Below are 20143 nucleotides of genomic sequence, written 5' to 3' on the forward strand. Positions count from 1 at the left end.
TTATTATAGAAAGCGTGGGGTATTGTACTTGAAGAAATATGGGGTAGTGTACTTCAAACTCATATGGAGTTTTGGGTCCATTTGGATAAAAAGAGATAAATAAAAATTTGGAAAAATCGTGAGCTTTTGAAGTCTTTTTGGAATTTAATGTTATAAGATTCTCTCTTTCTGGCAGAATCATATCATGTTTCTTCAATGGGATTATCTATTTTTTAAGTAAAATTTCAAAGGCAAGTCATCAAACAATAAAAAAAGAGAGGCAAAACTCAATAATTTGTGACAATGGTTGAAGATTTTGGAGTTAGCACGTGCCTCTCTAATCCATTGTCCGCATCCTAATTGTAATTGATAATAATCTTTGGTTCATTAAAATTGAATTTGTTGGGTCATTACTTCTACCAAATTCTATTTTCCTTAGGATGTGGCTCCAAATCACACTCTCTTTTATCAATAAATTTAAGGCATACTCCATTAAGGAAACATTTATAGGACATGTTTACAATGGTTGGATTGTTTATTGCTTATCACTAGATCAAAATTTTATATATTTCTTCATCAAAATATTTTCCTTCTTATTTAATCTATTTATAAAGTGTGACTGTTCATTTTCATTTTGAATTTTATCTTTAACTGTTTAAATCTTTAAAAATTATATTCTTAATTCAATCAAATTCCGAAATAAAATACTAACTTCCAATTTCTTGAATATACTTACACATGAAAATAATATTTTAAAAAGCAAAGTATTAAACTACTCGTTTATAACTAAAAGTTTTTATAACTGTTACTAAAAATAAATCAGTTATTATTTACAAAAAATACATGTTAAAATATAAGAAAATAAATTGAGAATAAATTAAATAATTTTGAGACAAGAGTGACCGACCAAAGCCAAACATGTGTTTAAAGTTAGTAGACTTAATTCTCTGGTTCATATTTCACTTCACATTCCAAAACTGTAACTTTGTGCAATCAATAAATACTTAGAAAAGGAAAGGTTATTAGAAGATAGATAGATAGATAGATAGTATAATAGTAATAATGTACTATAACTTCAAATCCCGAAAATGCCCCCCAAACTGTTGTGAAGCTGAAAAAATTAACTAAAGCAAACACAAAATTGATGAGGCTTGAAATATTCAAGGCTATTCAATAGTAATAATAATCAATAATAATATCCAGCATTTATGGTTAGACGTGTATTTCTCGATGGAATTAATTATATAGGCTATAGTTCCAAAACTTCCTCGATCACCTTCATCTCATAAAGCCAATTTGATTAAAACCTTTATCTGCTTAGTGTCGAGGGTATTATTATTATCGGTTATGATGAGGTGATAAAAAAAAAAACCAAATATTTATTAATTCTATTAATAATTAATAAATATTAAATAAGATAAATTTTAATTTTTTTTATTTTTTAGTTTTTTGTCATTCAACATTTTCGTATTATTGTTAGGAGGTGCAATTCCTTATGCCTTGTTTGGCCAGCGACCATTCATGTGATTGCTTCTTAACCACTCCTTAGAGCAACCCCTCCCAATTTATATATACACATATATGATACACTTTCATTTCCCATTTTGTCCCCCTACTCTTCGTTCATGAATGCAATGGGGTCATTTATTCTTACTCAATAATAATATCTTAAATCCTCCCCCCCCCCCTCCTTTTCACCTCCCTTTATTGCCCCAATCAAACTATATTAAATCATAATAATAATAATCCAAGACCTAGTTGGTGGATTTTTATAGCATAACGAATAGTCTTACAAATATTTGTAAGTCTTTATTAAGAAATAAAAAAAAAAAAGATATTTCATGTTTTCATAAGAGGAATGCTAAGTGGCAGCAATTGATCATCAATAGTATTTTTAATGATGTGAGATTACATTTAATAGTGAGAGATCACTCACTTTTGTTTTGATAGTTAAGTGCTGGTCAAAAAACACAAAATTTGCTGGTCCATAAACTTTTCCTTTTTCATAATTCAATTAAAGAGTCAATTTTTTTCAGCTAATTAACTAACATTTTTTAATTTTAAAATTTTAAACTCTAAAATCTTGAATTCTTCAAAAATATAAATTAAAAAATTAATTTACAATAAAAATCACTAGTATTTACTAATTAATTGTCTCTTTGTTATTTATAAAAAGAACTGAAACACATAATTTTTTTGTACTTGAGATAGATAATTACATCTTTATTTCTATTTACACAATGAAATAAGTTTCTATATTTATTACCTAAAAATTTCGTATTCAAGAACTTAATCAAAGAATATATGTATCTACATAATAATAACAAGAATAATAATAATAAATAATATAAATATAAAAAGTAAGAAAGAAGGAGTTGCATGTTGTCCTTCTCCTAAATGGTTATTATATAATTAAAATGTGGAAATAGACCTAAACTCTATATACAAATAAAACCTTAAAATTAAGAATCCACAAACAAGAAGAAGCTCATCAACAATGGCAGCTAATAGTTTTCAGCAACAGAAGCAGAACCATGGCAACAAGGTTGTTCCAAAACAACAATGTTCATCTAGAAGAACACCTTCATTCTCCTCATCATCTTCATCCTCCGTTGAATCTTCATCATTCTACTACTTCCATGACGACCACAACAAGATTCTCCTCAGCCCTGCTTCTCCTCTTAGATTCTCCGGCGGCGTTCCGTTCTCCTGGGAGCATCTCCCCGGCATCCCGAAGAAGCAGAGTTCAAAGAGAATCCCCTCATCACCTTCGTCAATGAAGCTTCTTCCATTGATGCCACCGCCAACCAAGCACGGTAGCCATGACCAAGAAGCTTCTAGAATTCGAAAGAAGAACTCCAGCTTCCAGAAAGATCCATTCTTAGCAGCACTTGTAGAGTGTTCCAAAGAAGATCAAGATCAAGAAACAAGAGGAAGAAACAGGAATCTGTGGAGTGGACCCAAGGTTTCAAGGAGTATCAGTGATCGTTTCGGATTCACAGACATTTATGGTTCTTGTAAGAGAACTTGTGCTGTTTCTGAATCCATTGTTTACCTTCCAAGCTCTTCATCTTCTTCGTCTTCTTCTTCAAGCCGCCGCAGAACCCTCTGATTCTGCATTCCCTTCTTAATAATTCTCTTCATCATTGTAAGAAAAAATTAAACTTTATTTCATCTTTGTTACTACTAATTAATTAGTTTCTTATTACAATGTGGTATGTCTTTGGAAAACTAAGTTATTGTAATAATTTGTTAATACAAAATTATAAGTATAGGAACCAGTGTATGCTTGGCATCTTCTCTTCAGAGATCTACACAGATTTCATTATGCTCAATTTTTTTATTTCTGTTAATTCTAATTAGGGTAATTCGACAAATATTTAAAAGTATTTTTAATTCTTAAAGTAAGTAAATTTAGGGAGATTAAAGTGATGGTTGTATTTGATGTGATGATATAGTGAGTGAAATTTACATGATCCCATGTGGGAGAGAGGAAGAAGAAAAAGAAATGCAGAGGACCACAGAAGTCATATAATTGATTTTGACTTTTCTAGTTTCAATGTATAATAATATTAACAACATGTTATGATCTGTATTTGCAAGTGAATGTGATTCCCCTAAGATTATGAATTATATATAGAGTATAAGTATAGTGATGTGCATATTTGTGTCCATGCTGATGCTGATGCCCATGACAAGTTGTTGAGCTACCCTGCTCTCTCTTTCAACCCCACAAACTTCAAAAATTATTACAAATATTAATAATTTAGTATGTCATTGTATTGCATACATCCCCTTCACAAAATAAAATCATATTAATAATAAACAAATAAATAAGACAGAGTATATACCAATTACCAAACAAATTAAAACTTCCAGTCTTCAACAATGAGACTTTCAATTAGACACTATTTCATTTTCTTGGATTACTAATCACATTGAAATCATATCATTCAAATACCAGTATTCTTAAAATACCTGAAATTTTTCACATATTTTATTTGTTGATGAAATGGCATTAAAACTTAGCATAAAATCAAAACACAATAGACTCATCAGACAATATGAACCTATTTTTATGCTTCCAGAAAACATTAGTTCTGATATCACTGTCCTGAGTGAAACTTCAAGTTTCTGGTCCTACAGCGTGGGCTATAATAAATATTTATTTTTTATTTTTTATTTTATTTTGAGGTGCTTAAAAGTTGGAGTAACTTTACAACATTTGACCTTAGAAATTATATTGTAAGATATGGATATGATGAGCTTTTACTTTTACACCTTTATGTTATGCTGAAAATCTGAATTAGAGAATAAAGGATTCACTTATATAAGTTTGTCTCAAACATATTATGATCCACATGCTGTGCCTGCTGCTGCATTTAGTGACATTTCCATTTAGTACATGATATGATACACCTCACTCAGTGAATTTGTAACTGATTTTCTATTTGGATGATTATATTTGGTACCTCTAAAGTACTTTTAATACCTAAATTGCACATGTGGCTCCCATGTGTATATATAAATATAAACATATCATTGTGTAAAATTCAGATATTAAGTTTTTGAAAAAAAAAATTATGATTTTTTCTGTTGCTAATAAGTATTTTAAACTCTCATTATTTTTGTTTGTTCTTTTCCAATAAAAAAGAAATATTAGCATACAATAAGATGTGCTAATGAGCTATAACTCAAATGGCATAATTTGTCTATATTCACCTAGAGGTCGCGAAATTTAAATTTTATTTATATTTTTAGGGAAAAAAAGGTTTTTAATTAAAAGGGAATTAACTAACCAAAAACATGATATTTTAGGGGACTACAAATATCATTAAGCTCTAAACGTATATTTTAGTTGGGTTAATAAGTCACTATTAATTAATTACTGGTCATTAAAAAAGTTTAGTGAGCTAATTATAGTATTCTTTTGGTGACTAGTGGGTCAATTATAGTATAAGTCAACTAAGTCAAAAAAAAATTTTAATTTTAAAATTTAAAAAATTATAGTAAAAATTATTTTTTATTTTAGTTTGTAACAAATAAGTTTTTCAATTAGTTGACTAAGTTGGCTTTATTTCTAGTTAGTTTCTTACCGCAACCGTTAGTTAAATTATTCACACCCTAAAAAACGGTTCAATTATATTATAGATGAAATTTATTATTATGATGTATATTATGTTTCACATAGAATAAATATCTTGGGCTGCCATTTGTTGTCAATAGATCAAAAAGAGTCATCACTTTTAACATGGTTAAGAAGAAGGTACAAAAAAAATTTAAAGTTGGAAGCGTAACTTATTATCTGCTGGAAAAGATTAGTTTTATTAAAGGTAATTGGGGAGGCCATCTCGATTTACACTCTCTCCTACTTCAAATTATCAAACAGTCTAATCTCCGATACCCACTCCTTACTGACTCAGTTTTGGTGGGGTCAAAAAGAAAATGAAAGGCGATTGGTCTGGATCAGTTAGGACACTGTGATTCACTTAAGAAAAGAAGGAGGTCTTGGTTTTAAAGACCTTAAGGCTCAAAACCTTGCTCTGTTAGACAAACAGTATTGGAGAATAGCAACACATTTTAATTCTCTATTGGCCAAAATTTACAAAGGTAAATATTTTAGAAACGGAAATATTCTAAATGCAGAACCTGGAACACTCCCTTCTTAAGGATGTATAAGTGTTTTGCAAAATAGAAATGTGGTGGAGAAGGGACTTACCTGGAGAATAGGTAACGGTATAAACATTCGTACGTTTGATGACTCATGGCTGCTTCCTCCATATCCATTCATTGTGCCAATAAATGTTCAACACTCGGCTATTGTTGCTCCCAGAGTAAAAGACCTAATTATTAAAGAAAGAATTTGGAATCAGCCGTTAATTACAGAGATCTTTTCAAGTGATATTTCAACTAGAATTCTATCTTTGAAAATTAAAGGTAGAGATGACACACTCCAATGGGCATTGAACAAACAAAAGAAGTATGATACAATATCAGACTATAGATTGGCGTACCTATTCTTACACCCTCCGCTTGAACTCTGTCCAACTCATATGCAGCAAAAAGCCCCCTGGATCAACCTTTGGAAGATGAAATTCCCTCACAAAATCAAACTGTTTATTTGGAAGTGCCTCCATGGTTGGCTTTCGGTTCTAACTCAGATTCACCAGAGATTTCCTGCAACATCGGCACTGTGTCCCCGTTACCAAGAAGAGGACGAAACAATCCCTCACTGTCTTATGCAATGTCCAGTTATAAGAGATGCTTGGTCAAATAGTTCTCTGAGTTTATGCCTCCCCACCCATCCAATTACTGAATTTTGGTCTTAGTGAAACACCACGACAGAGCAGATTTGTTTAATGGGTGGTGACAATCGGAACCAACAACTGCTTGCTATTCTATGTTGGAACTGTTGGAAAGTTAGGAATCTCTTTGTCTTTGAAGGAACCAACACTGCCCCAACTTCTATTCTCAATACTTCTAGTATACTCTTTCGAGAGATTCAAGCCTCTATATAGCTTCTTATTGAATTAGTTTATAAGTCCTATTCTCTGAAAAGAAGTCTACTTTCACTTTTTACAATTTTTTTCTATTTTTTACTATTAGATTTCTTTTTAAATATAATTTATTTGGAAAATCCCATCATTCATTGTTTTTGTCCTGACATAAATTCTGTATTTCATTTACTAAATTGAATGAAATATACCCTATTTTTATCTTTGAAAAAAAAAATGTATATTACGTTATGCTCATACACCAAAAAACCTTGAGCTTGCACCCAACTATATATATATCATCCATGATTATCTTAGGCAATCTTATAAATCAAGTTTTGAAAATGAATATTGTTTAATGTATTTATTATTTTCCATGCACATGCTAGCTAGGCAACCCAAATTATACTAAAAAGAGTTTTTGAATTTGCAAATCAGAATATATCAAAAGTAAAATGAGGTTTAATTATCAATTTTTATTTTTGGTCTCCCAAATATATCTCGGTTCAATTTATACTTGATCCTCTAATTGTCAAATGCATTATCTTCAATTTACGGTTTGGATTTAGATCGATAATACTATTTTCAATAAGTAATTCACTATTTTTTTGTCTTTAAAGTTTTTTAAAAGTATAAAAAATAACCCTGAAAACATACTTCATCCTTTCAATAATGATATTTAATAACCACAATTAAATTAGCTTCAAATAAGATTGAGCTATATATGCAAGATTAGAAAATTATGATTTTATTAGTATTTGTAAACTTTTGTGCGATTTTAGTCCAAATTTTTCTAGATATAAGTGAAATGGTACTTATATATGTTCTCATATATCCCACGTAAAATTAAGGTTTAATTATTCTGTCGATGTCGATTTTTATAATATTTTTACTGAATTTTTAATTAGATTTTTTTTGGGTTCGATTTAGTCTTTTTTTTAATTAGATTTACTTGTAATTAAGTAACGTTGAAATTAATAGAATATTTCATTAATAAACAAAACAAATGTATATAACACTTGACTAAATAGTTTGTATAGTTTAATATAATATTTTGTTAATTCTAACGTTTTTGTTACGATAAGAACTTATTTACAAAATCTGATATGGTATAAAAGGATCCAATTAAAAAGAAAAAAAAAGTATAGGAATCTAATTAAAAATTTAAAAAATTATAGGGACCAACAAAATAATTAAACCTAAAATCAACTCTATGCTTCTAAATAAAAAATAAGTAGTTTTGATGAGTTAATTAGAGCATTAGACACGAATTGAAAGTCTATGTCCAATCCTCAAATGTTATAATTAATATGATAAATGATACGTACGTCTTCTCTCAGAAATTATTAAAATTATTAGATTTTAGCTTACAAGTAAAAGTTCTGACAAATACAACGCATTTTTGTTTGTTCTAACTCTATTAATACTATCTTAATATCATAAATTGATAGGGATTGCAGCATCCCCAATAAACCTCATATGGTTATTATAAAGGGGGTATACTTTTATGATAAACCCATAGCGTTAAGTTAATGTTATTAATTGGAGTTCAATTCTAAATTTCTAACAACTTACTGCTATATATCTAAAAATATTTACTAATTAAAAAAAAATTGAAGATGAAAAATCATCTATACTAAATAACATGTCTCTTCAAGCTGACAACGTTTAACTTGTAAAAATTAAACATGTTAAGCTTGGACATACAAGAATCAAATGGAGCAGGAGACAAGGATTTTGTGAACAAGTCAACCACTTGCTCACTTGAACTGATTGGAAGTAGATGAAGAGACCACTTAGCAATTTGTCTCGAATGATGTGATAGTCGATCTTGATGTGATTGGTGCGCTCATAGAAGACGGGATTGGTTGCGATATATCTTGTTGATTGGCTGTCGCAATAGAGAGAGATCGGGTGTTTGATGCTCAACATGAAGGTCATGCAGCAAGTAGCTCAACCATTGAGCCTCACATGTTGCGATGGCAAGAGCTATATATTCGGCTTCAGTCGAAGAACGTGACACTGTCGATTGCTTCTGGGAGGAGCCCAAGAAGAAGTAGAAACCGGTGATGGAGCGTCGAATATTCGGACATTGAGCTCAATCAGAGTCGAAAAATCCAGAAACTCGGAGCTTAGAGCTGGCAGCAAAGAACAATCCTGAGGTTGGAGCTGATTTGATGTATTTGAGCACCCTATATGTGGCTTGTAAATGAATATTAGTTGGTTTACTCAAGAATTCACTCAGCTTGCTCACGACAAAGCTAATAATATCTGATCTAGTGTTGGTGAGATACACTAATCTCTCAACCAATTATCTGTACATTAAAACATCAGTCAAGGGAGATCCAGAATCTTTGGAGAGCTTCAATGTATACTCCATAGGGGTGCTTGCTGGCTTTGCCCCTAAGAGGCCACATTCTTCAAGGAGATCTAACGCGTACTTGCGTTGATACAGAGATATCTCTTGCTCTGTCCGTGCCACTTCAAATCCAAGAAAATACTTCAAGATTTCCAAATCTTTGATCTTGAATTTGTCATAGAGGACAACTTTGATTGACTGAATCTCCAAGGAATCATTTCCAGCTAGGACCAAGTCATCCACATAGGCCAAAATCACAGTGAAAGAAGAATCTGAATTGAATTTTGTGAAGAAAGAATAATCATGCTTTGATTGCTTGTAACCGTGGTTGAGAAGGACAGAACAAAGTTTGAGGTTCCATTGTCAATTAGCTTGTTTAAGTCCATAAAGGGACTTGTCAAGCTTGCATACCAAATGAAGAGAAGAAATTGGGACTCCTGGTGGTGGATGCATGTAAGCTATTTCTTTTAGATCGTCATGAAGAAATGTTGTGTTGACATCAAGTTGGTGGCAATGCTATCCCTTGATGGTTATCAAAGCAAGTACGAGTCTCACAGTGGTAATTTTGACCACAGGTGGTAGTCCAGCCCATATCTCTGAGTATAGCCCTTGGCAACTAATCTAGCCTTGTGTCTTTCAATCGAACCATCAGGATGAAATTTTGTTTTGAAAATCCAACGACAACCTATGGCCTTCTTGCCAGTTGGTAAAGGAGTGAGGTCCAGGTTTTAGTCTGCTCAAGTGCTAAAAGTTCCGCATTAACCGTTGCTTTCCAGCAATCATGTGTCGTGGCTTATGCAAATGTGGTGGGCTCGGTGTTGGTGGAAAGAGCAAGAGAAGATTTTAAATGGTTAACGGATAAAGATGCATAAGACACTAAATTGGATATAGGATATTTACAATTAGAATGTGATTATTGTGACAGAATGGTGATGTTATATGCACAATGAAAATCCTTCAAGTAGACTGGTGCTCTCCTAATTCTATTGGACTTTCTAATGGGCTCAGAATGATTATGAGGAATTATGTCTCGTGTGGATTCTCATAAGATGCAGGAACATGTTGTGGAGATGCTGATATTGACTCAGAATGTCTACTCCTAGTGACGATGTTAGGCGAACTAGGTTGCTGAGGGCCCTGATGTTCTGAATTATGATGCATGGGTTCTAAATGAACGCTGGGATGCTGTAATGAAGGAATGTGATATACAAGCGGATCTACTAATGGAGTGAAATGATACAAATGATCCGGTACAGATGTAATATTATGCTGATCAACTTTTGACACAAAAGAAAAGTCAAACTCATAGAAAAGTACATTTCTTGAAAGTAAAAATTGTCTGAATTTTAAGTCATAGAAAAGATAGCCTTTAACTCCTTCTTTGAACCCCGTAAAATAGCATTTTGGCATGAGCATCCAATTTCTTTCTATTTTGTGTGAGAGTATATGCAAACGTAAGACACCCGAAAACTTTGAGAGAATATAAATTAAGCAGTGTGCCATATAGTTTTTGAAAATGTGAAGCATTCTTCAAAGAGAGACTTGAACTTGTGCCACAGCCAAATTCCAGAATCCCTTTGGAATATTTGATTGAAAAATAAGAGCTCTTGTAACAGCAAGTATGTATTGCTGTTTGCGCTCGGCAATACCATTTTACTGAGGGGTCTCCACACATGATTTTTTATGCAAAATATCTCGTGAGGTGTAAAAATTTTGTAAATGGAACTCAAGACTGTTATCCGACCTTATGCATTTTACTTTCTTTGAAAATTGAGTTTCAACCATCACAATGAAGTTAGGCAATAAAAAAGACACTTCAGATTTATTTTTCATGAACTTTATCCAAGTAAAAACGTCCACAATTGTAAGAAAATATCTATATTCATATGAAGATACAATAGAAAGAGGTCTCCAAATATCAACATGAATAAGGTCAATACAGCCTCAACTACTGAAGTACCTAATGGAAAAGGAAATTTCTTTTGTTTTGCTAAGTGACAAGGTTCACAGAGCACTCTATCATTATTACAAACAATGAAAGAAAAAACTTTTTGTATTGTGTGTAAGATAGAATTATTTAAATGTCCCAGTCTGTTGTGCCAAAGCTGAGCAGTTTGTACAAATGCAGTGTTTGAAGCAGTTATATTGTTGTGTGGATGATTGTGTAAGATCAGAGTTGTGTGAAATGCAACTAGTAGTAGGTGTAGGTGAAGCAGTAGTGATTTGTTTTAAGACATACAAACAATCATCTTCAATATGTGGTGATCCCTCTGGCACTATGCATATGAGAATACAAACAAACAATTCAGTGTCTTAGTCACCTTAGAGACAGAAAGTAAGTTGAATTTGAAAGATGAAATATACAACACATTTTCAAGGTAAAAATCTTTAGAGAAGTGTACTGTACCAACTATGTTTGTAGAAGCTATTGAGCCATCAGGCATGTGCACTACTATTAGAGAGATGTAATTAAAAGTTTTGAAAACGGTTATTAGATAAAAACAAACGTGATTTGCGACGCCTGTGTCCACTACCTAGGCATCAGATCTTAGAAATCTTTGATTTATTGACAAAGAGACAGCTAAGAGAGTACCTTTATATATTTTCAGATCTTTCAGTTTGGATGAGGCGACGAGTTAGTTGATGTAGGATTGAGGTGCTTGTTGGAGAAGAGACAACAAAGCATTCTGTTGGTCATTGGTCAAGCTGCAACTTGGACCTCATTCTCTTTAACACTCATGGCACTGGGCTGATCACTGTATTCAGCAGTTTCATCAGTGACAAGTTTGTTTGTGTGGCCTGTTCTTTGCAAGTGTGGTGGCAGACCATGCTTTTTGTAGCATGTGGCATGTTCGACCATAATATGAGCAGTGCTTAGTACTATAGTCTCTCTCTAGGGACCTGCCTCATCTAGATATGCCCCCTCGACCCTTGCTTCTGCCTTTGGAAGGGCTAGCATTGCTTGCAGCGTACAAAATCTTAGACTCGTGAGAATCAACAGAGGGATTGAGTTGGCGTTCTTGCTGAATGAGCATGACAAAGACAATGTTAATGTCCGAAAGAGGTTTGAGTAGAATTATTTGGGATTTGATAGTGGCAAACTGATCATTAAGGTCGCGAAGGAATCAAGCAATATAATCCTCATCTCTATAAGCATGCCTAGTAGCTAAACCACAGTGATACCGGCTAGAACATGTGACACAGATAGGGATAGGTCGAAAATTATCAATGTCTTCCCAAATGGCTCTCATTTTGTGAAATAGAAAGTGATGCTTAAAGCACCCTGTCGTACAGCATACAATTCCTCATATAATTTAGACACATGATGCAGATCCCCTTGATAATACCTCTTGCGCAAGTCATTCCATAAATCGGATGCAACGTTCCACCAAATTACACTCTGAAAAATATCTTGAGAAAGTGAAAGATAAAGCCAAGACAGAACGTAAGTATTGCAACGATCTCAAGCGACGTATGAGGGGTCAACGATATCAGGTTTAGGTAATGAGCTATCAACAAATGCAATTTTATTTGTGGATTTCAGAATTAGCGAAATCGATCGCGACCAATTCGTATAGTTCTGTAAATTAAGCCGCAAGAAAATTAAAGGATTACCAGGATATTTTGTAAAATAAATAGTCGTATTCTTTCCATAAAAAATAGACCAACTGCCAATATAATTAATAAATAATTACAACACCATCCAAACTAATTTCTATATTAACAAATTGGACCACAATTAGAATAAAAATTTTAACAAGGTAACATCATGCAACTTCTTCTCCCTAAGAAAAATACAGTTTCAAAAAAAATAATGGCATTCATGTATGTTACTAAGCACGCCAAAATGCAATATCCTCAAAATAATTTAATTTAGGTATTCTTATAATTTGTGTATTGCATTTATAACATTAATTTATTCCATGAACATGATGGATCACACACATGAATATCATATTTTCCCAGCCATTTGGAAGATTATAATTGGTACTTGTAAAGTACATTTAATGCCTAAACTTCACGTATGAGTCAGATGTTTATATCCAAGGTAAAATGTGAATTATGTCAACATATATATACATACATGTTTTGTTGGTTGAAAATTTGAAAAAAAAAATTAGAAAAACAAATATAATCTTTTAAAACCTTCTTAATTGGTGCATGGAATATATTAAAGTAATCAAACGTTTTCACATCTATCTCCTTATTAATTAGTAACATCATAATAGTTCTCTTTTTCTATTTTTGTAAAAAAAAAAAAAAAAAAAAAATTGAAAAATACCATAAAACGACAAGTATGGAAGCATCTAACTATCCTCATAATTGATTTAGACAATCTTGGAACCCAAGTTCTGGAAATGGGTCCATGATTTCCCCTCACATGGTTTCAACACATTCAATTCGTTTCTAAATGACCAATCTACCACCCACTATTAATTAAATCCAAGGCGATAGACTAGAAAAAATCTTCATTCATCACATATAATAATGTTCTAAGTCTTTATAACTCGTGTAAATTAAAGGTCAAAAAGCACAAAATAAAAAGAAAAAAGAAAACAAATAATAAGAAAATCCTCTTTATATATATCTTTGTCCACTTTAGATGTATTGCATATGATGAAAGCAACGAGTGCACATATATTTGTGTCACATTTTACGGTGGTGGGATGTCCTAATAAAAGCATATATAGACTTTATAATAATGAGTAGAGGCCCATCTACTACTTAGTGACATTGCATTTTCTATATTTATTAGTGCCCTCTCTGAGGGTTATCATCATACCCTATATATGCTCCATGGGAATCATAACAAGACCATATAAATTGAATCCATAAAAAAAATTATCAAACAATTCAAATATATAAGAATACAATTTGAAGTTGTTTTTTGTTTCCATCGAAAAAGTAGGTATGTTGATTTTTGTCTCTACATGCAATTTCATCGGAGATATATAAACTTAGTTTTCATGTTATTACCGTGTAAAAAAAATTGTAGAAGCATCCAATTATATATTATTACATTAATATTTAAATTTATTAATTTATAAATTATCAATTAGATAACCCATTAACAAAAAATCCTTGAATCAATCGTTCATTAACTTAAGAGTCTTAATTAATAATTATATATATACGCGCGCGCGATAATAATCGAGTTTAAACTTAAAATCGTACGAATACTACTTAATTTCCTCATCCTTAGACAGATCCGAGTGACTTTTCAAAAATTAAATTAAAGTAATTTATTCTTCAAAATCATCACATATGCCAATGTTATTTGCATAAAACAGATTCCGTGGTAGGACCAAAAAACTACTCACGCTTAATGAGTTATTACTTATTAAGAGAAGAAGGTAAGTCAGCGGCAAAATGATTTAGATGAACTAATAATCCTATAAAGAAAACAAAAAATATTATTTATATAGATCAAAATTAATTACTAAAATTAGTTATTATATTTGTATATAGATATAAGTATAATTTAATTTATTTTTATGTATATTTTATATTTTATTCTTTTTTTTTTTTTTACTAAAGATAAAAGACTCGAACCCGCAACCTCTTAATTGAGTATGGAAAGACTATGTCATTTGAGCAACCTCTTAATTGAGTATGAGGAGTCTATGCCATTTGAGCTATTACGCATTAAATTTGGAAAGATAGAAGACTCGAACCCGCAACTTCTTAATTAAGTATGGAGAGTCTATGCCATTTGAGCTATTACTCATTGACAAAATTTAGAAAGATAAGAGACTCGAACCAGAAACCTCTTAATTGAGTATAGAAAATCTATCCAATTTGAGTTATTACTCGTAATAATTAATTTTAATAATTAATTTTAACGTATACTTAGAATAATTAAAATCAAACCGATGACCTCTTTTGTAACACCTAACGAAGTTATGAAAAGGCGGCTGCCTTGTCACTAACAATAATACATGTGTTTGTGTTGTTATGAATGAATATTATTATCGTTCGAATAATTATCCAAATCAATTTATCAGATTTTTAATATTTATTTTTATTAGATAATATAATTTTTTTAATTTAATTTTTTAATTAAAATAATTATTTTAAAATATACAAGGCTTAATTAATTAATAAAAATTATAAATGGTATCATATAAAAAATGTTAAATATCCTAGAAACTCTAAAACCTTCCCCGCAGCGAAGGTAAAAATTGTTTAAATAATAATGATAAAAGCTTCGCGTTGTTTTATATACAAGTACACGCAATAATTACTATAATTAATAATTCTGTCTATATGCATTGTTATTAATCGAAAATGTCGATGTATGTCTTCGTACTACTAAATATTTTAGAAAATTAAACTATTCATCATAATATAATCAAGATAAATGTAAAGTCTTAAGTAGGTAAGAGTGAAAAACAAAATATGTCATATAAAAATGTGAATATTTTTTTAGTGATATTTATTTTTCCGAATCAAATATATTTTATAAGACTCTTTTTGTACTCTTTTTGTACTTTTTCTGCTAGGGTTTAGATATGAGTGACGGAGTGAGCGGGGGTTCACGAAGAGGGTGACACATAGTGAGGTAACCGGTAATGCCGGCAGTAGAACTAAGGGGGAGAGCATCGGGGGTTTGTATCTGGTGAGAAGGAGGAGGGAACTAGAGTTTCTAAAGAAAAACATGGCTTTCAAAAGGTTTCTTTCCGCGACATGGTGACTGGACAGAAATCTCCGTCTCCTATACTTTGGAATGAGGCTTTAGATGGAGAAAGGCTAGCCAAGGTGATCAAAGGGAACCACGGGGATTCGCATCCTCCTCTTCTCAGAAGAGGGCTGGCGGCGTTATCTGTACCATATAAGGAAGCGATCGTCGTCAAAGTCTTGGGCAAGCATATGAGTTACACGGCGATGGTGCATAAGTTGGGTATGGTGTGGAGATTGAAGGGTGGGTTTCAAGTTCTGGACATAGGAAATGGTTATTTTCTGGTGAAGTTTGATGCTTTCGAAGATCGAGAGAGGGTATTACTTGGTGGTCCTTAGATGATATCTGGGTTCTATCTTGCTGTAAAGCCATGGTCACCTGAGTTCTATTCAGAGGAGGAGGTTTTTGGATCCACCATGGTATGGGTACGCTTTTACGGCTTAGGGATTCGTTACTACCATGAGAAGGCTATGTTGAGGATTGCCGCTGCGATGGGAAAGCCAGTGAAAGTCGATGTAGCAACTAAGATGGCAGCAAGAGGGAAGTATGCGAGGACTTGTGTGGAGATTGATTTAGGCGTTCCCATTACTCGCAGTGTTGAGGTGGATGGGAGGGTTTTGGATGTTGAATATGAAAGCCTTGAGTTGGTCTGCAATATGTGTGGTTGTTATGGGCATGTTGGTGTGGACTGTAAATTGATTAGTTCAATTTCGGCGAACATTGATGAAACAAGGGTGAATGAAGACAAGGAACAAGATCATGAGAAGATGGATCAGGTGCCATTTTCTTCTAATATTGAGAAGCCTTTTGTTTTCGGTAGTGCTACAATTGGGATAGAGAAGAATAAGGATAAGGAAGTGCATGTAATAGAAGGGGCACATGCAGGGGATACAACGTGGACCAAGGTGGAAAGAAAGGCAAAGGGCAAGAAGGTCTTTTTGGGTAGGCATGACTAGGATAAGTCCAAAAAAGTTTATGTGGATAAATCTTCTAATTATGTTGCTAAAGGAGAACCTGCTATGAAAGGCATCAATGGGGTTGAATCATCTTTACACTTAAGTAAGGGCAATCAAGTGCTAAAACAAGCGAGGAACTTTAAATTAGCTTCGTCAGGTTTTACCTCTGCTCAAGGTGTGACGGGTGGCAAGCAAGGACCTGGTTCAGAATGGGCAGGGGCTTATTCGCAAGGCGCGGAGACTTCTAAAATGCCATTCAGAAGCAATTTAAAGAGATTAAGGCCTAATTCTCTTCAGAATTCCCCGGTTGAGAATGGGCACAGTGTGGTTACAGTGGAGACCCCACTCACTACCCTCAAATAATCTGAGGTGTGGGTTTCACTCCAAGTAATATTAATATGGATTGTGCAAACATTATAGCTTGGAATGTGAGAGGAGCTAGAAATAAGCTGGCTTGGGTGCATCTAAAACAATTGGTAAAGAATTTTTATCCGTACATTTTTATCATTTTAGAGACTCATTGTGCTTTCCAAAAGGTGGCTGTCTTTTGGAACAGATTAGGTTATACTCCTATTCATATTGAAGAAGCTCAGGGGCATAGTGGATGTATTTGGGTGCTCTCGATCTGCATGGCTCGGAGTATCTTGCAATGTCGTGGCAGCGAGTTCACAAGTGGTGTGTGTTGAGTTTTCGAATAACAGTTTCTCTTGGGTCTGTGCATCAATTTATGCAAGTCCCGTTCCTAGCATAAGGGAAGAAGTTTGGAGGGTTTTGACAGATTTTTCCAGAAATTATTCAGGTCCTTTATTAGCTATTGGGGATTTTAATGAGATCCTTCTTTCATCTGAGGTTAAAGGTGGGAACTTTGTCTCTCAAAGGGCAGAGCGGTTTGGAGCTCTCCTAGATGAGTGTGGTTTGATTGATTTGGGAGCTCATGGATCCTTGTACACTTGGTTCAGACATATGCAGGGTAATCGGTTCATCTCGAAGAGGCTGGATAAGGTTGTGGCTACTGATGCTTGGTGTTTTTGTTTTTCGGAAAGCTATGTGGAGAATTTGGCGAGGATGCATTCTGACCACTGTCCCATTATGGTGCGATGTCAAGGTAATGATAGAAGAGTCGGGGTAAAACCTTTTCGTTTTCAAGTAGCTTGGTCTTATCACCCAAGTTTTTTGTCGGTGGTCAGGGGTGCTTGGGACAAGGGACCCAATCCTATTCGTTGCCTTTCTCAGGTCAGAGATGATGCTTTGGCCTTTAACCGATATGTCTTTGGAAATATTTTTAAAAGAAAGAGGAAATTGGAGAGGCGTGTGACCAGTATCCAACAGAGTGGAGAGAGTTAATGCTTTATCCCTTATACAGGAAGAAAGGGAGTTACAGGTTGAATATAGTAATCTGCTTATGCAAGAGGAGTTGTTTTGGTATCAAAAATCCCGAGAGCACTGGGTCAGATTTGGAGATAGGAATACTAAGTTCTTTCATATGCAAACCATTATGCGGAGGAAGCGTAACAAGGTTTAGGGGTTGTTTTTGGAGGATGGAAGATGGAGTACTGATCCGCAAGAACTAGAAGAATGTGCAATTGGATTTTATAGAGATCTTTTTTGTAATGTGGAACAGGTAGAACTTGATGTGATGGGGGATCAGGAATTACCTTCTTTATCTCGTGAAGCTATTGAAAGTCTCACAAGAAATGTTTCTAAAGAAGAGGTTAGGAAGGTGGTTATGGGCATGAACTCTTTTAAGGCCCCAGGTGCCGATGGTTTTCAGGCTTTTTTCTTCAAAGAATATTGGGAAGTAGTTGGTACAGAGGTATGGGAACTTGTTAAGAAGGCTTTCGTTGGGTTTGATCTAGATAGTGCTCTGTTTGACACTTTGGTGGTGCTAATTCCTAAAGTTGATAACCCGTCTCGTATGAAAGAGTTTTGTCCTATCAGCCTCTGTAATGTCATCTACAAGATTATAACTAAGGTGGTTGTGGAGAGGTTACGACCTTTTTTACAAGATATCATTGGCCCTCTACAGGGAGGATTTATTCCTGGAAGGGGTGCCCCAAACAATATCATTGTAGCCCAGGAAGTTCTCCATTTTATGAAGAAAACCAAATCAAAGAAAGGTGTTCTTGCTTTTAAAATTGACTTAGAAAAGGCTTATGACAGGGTGAGCTGGGAGTTTTTGGAGCAATCTCTCCTAATGTTTGACTTTTCGGGTACTATTGTTTCTCTTATTATGAAATGTGTAAAGTCTTCCTCCCTTTCTCTAATGTGGAATGGTAACCGGTTGGATGGTTTTCAGCCAAAGAGGGGTTTGAGGCAAGGAGACCCGATGTCTCCTTATTTATTTGTTATTTGTATGGAGAGGTTGAGTTGCCTCATTGCTAGGCAAGTGGAGGTTGGTAGATAGAAACCAGTGACTGTGTTTAGGGGAGGTCCTGTAATCTCCCATCTCCTTTTTGCAGACGATCTTATCTTTTTTTGCAAAGCGAAGAAATCTCAAGTGCTTCATATTTTGGACACTATGGCCACCTTTTGCAGAGCATCTGGTATGAAGGTGAATTTTGACAAATCTCGTGCTATCTGTTCTATGAATGTTTCTAGACAACGCAAGGATCTCTTCACTGGTATTTCTTCTATCCGATTTGCTAATTCTCTGGAAAAATACCTTGGTGTCCCCCTCAAGCATGGTAGAGTTACTAAAGCTGATTTTAATGATGTGGTTGATAAGCTTACTAATAGGCTAGCATCTTGGAAAGGTCACTTCCTTAATAAAGCTTAAAGCTGGTGCCTTGCTAAATCAGTTTTATCTTCTATACCTATTTATAGGATGCAAGTAAGCCTTTTTCCATCAGGTGTGTGCTCTAACCTCTAACAGTTTACTAGAAGTTTCATTTAGTGTGGTAGTCATAATCACCGTGGTCTTCATTTAGCATCTTGGAGAGTTTTGACGACTCCGAAAAAGTTTGGAGGTCTTGCTTTGCGGGAGTCGCGGTTGGTCAATTTTCTTTATTAGGAAAGCTAGTTTGACAAATTTTGATGAATCAAGAGAAACTGTGGGTCAAGATTATGCTTCAGAAATACCTCCAGAATAGAAACCTATTTGCAGTTAAAGCAATGGGTTCTTCATCATATATATGGAAGTCTATTGTGCACACAGCTTCCGTATTAAAGGAAGGGTTTATTTCGGAAGTGGGAGCTCTTTCTAAGAATTTCTGGTTTGACTCTTGGTTGCACTCTGGGCCAGTAGGAGCGAGGGTTAAATTTCTTGATATCTGTGAGGCTGCTTTGACCATTGAAGACATTTACCGTGATGGAGTTTGGCATTTGGAGAGGATTTACTCTTTTATTCCTATGGACTTAAGGGAAGACATTCTTAGTTTAGTACATATTTCGGCTTCTGATCGTGATTTGGGTTGGAGTTGGGAGCACACTCTTTACTCTGCTAAACAAGGATATTTATGGTTAATTCAGAATAAGTTGAATTGGGATAGGAATATCAATTGGCTTTGGCTTTGGAAGGCGCGTGTCCCTGAAAAGTTGAGGCTCCTAGTGTGGCTTTGCCTGCATGATACTGTACCAACTCAATATCTACGTTTTCGGCGACATCTCTCCTCCTCATCCTTATGTACACGTTGCAATCAACTTTCGGAGACAATTCTTCATTGTTTTCGGGATTGCG

The 20143-nt window shown here is 33.9% G+C and overlaps 1 protein-coding gene across 1 annotated transcript; it reads left to right on the forward strand.

Moving 5' to 3' along the window:
- LOC107619696 lies at positions 2355 to 3612 on the forward strand. The gene has a single exon (XM_016321990.2). The coding sequence runs from the start codon at positions 2477 to 2479 to the stop codon at positions 3089 to 3091; it is 615 nt and encodes a 204-aa protein (XP_016177476.1). The 5' UTR covers positions 2355 to 2476; the 3' UTR covers positions 3092 to 3612.

The sequence above is a fragment of the Arachis ipaensis genome, chromosome B09 (assembly GCF_000816755.2).
Source record: "Arachis ipaensis cultivar K30076 chromosome B09, Araip1.1, whole genome shotgun sequence".
Taxonomy (NCBI): Eukaryota; Viridiplantae; Streptophyta; class Magnoliopsida; order Fabales; family Fabaceae; genus Arachis; species Arachis ipaensis.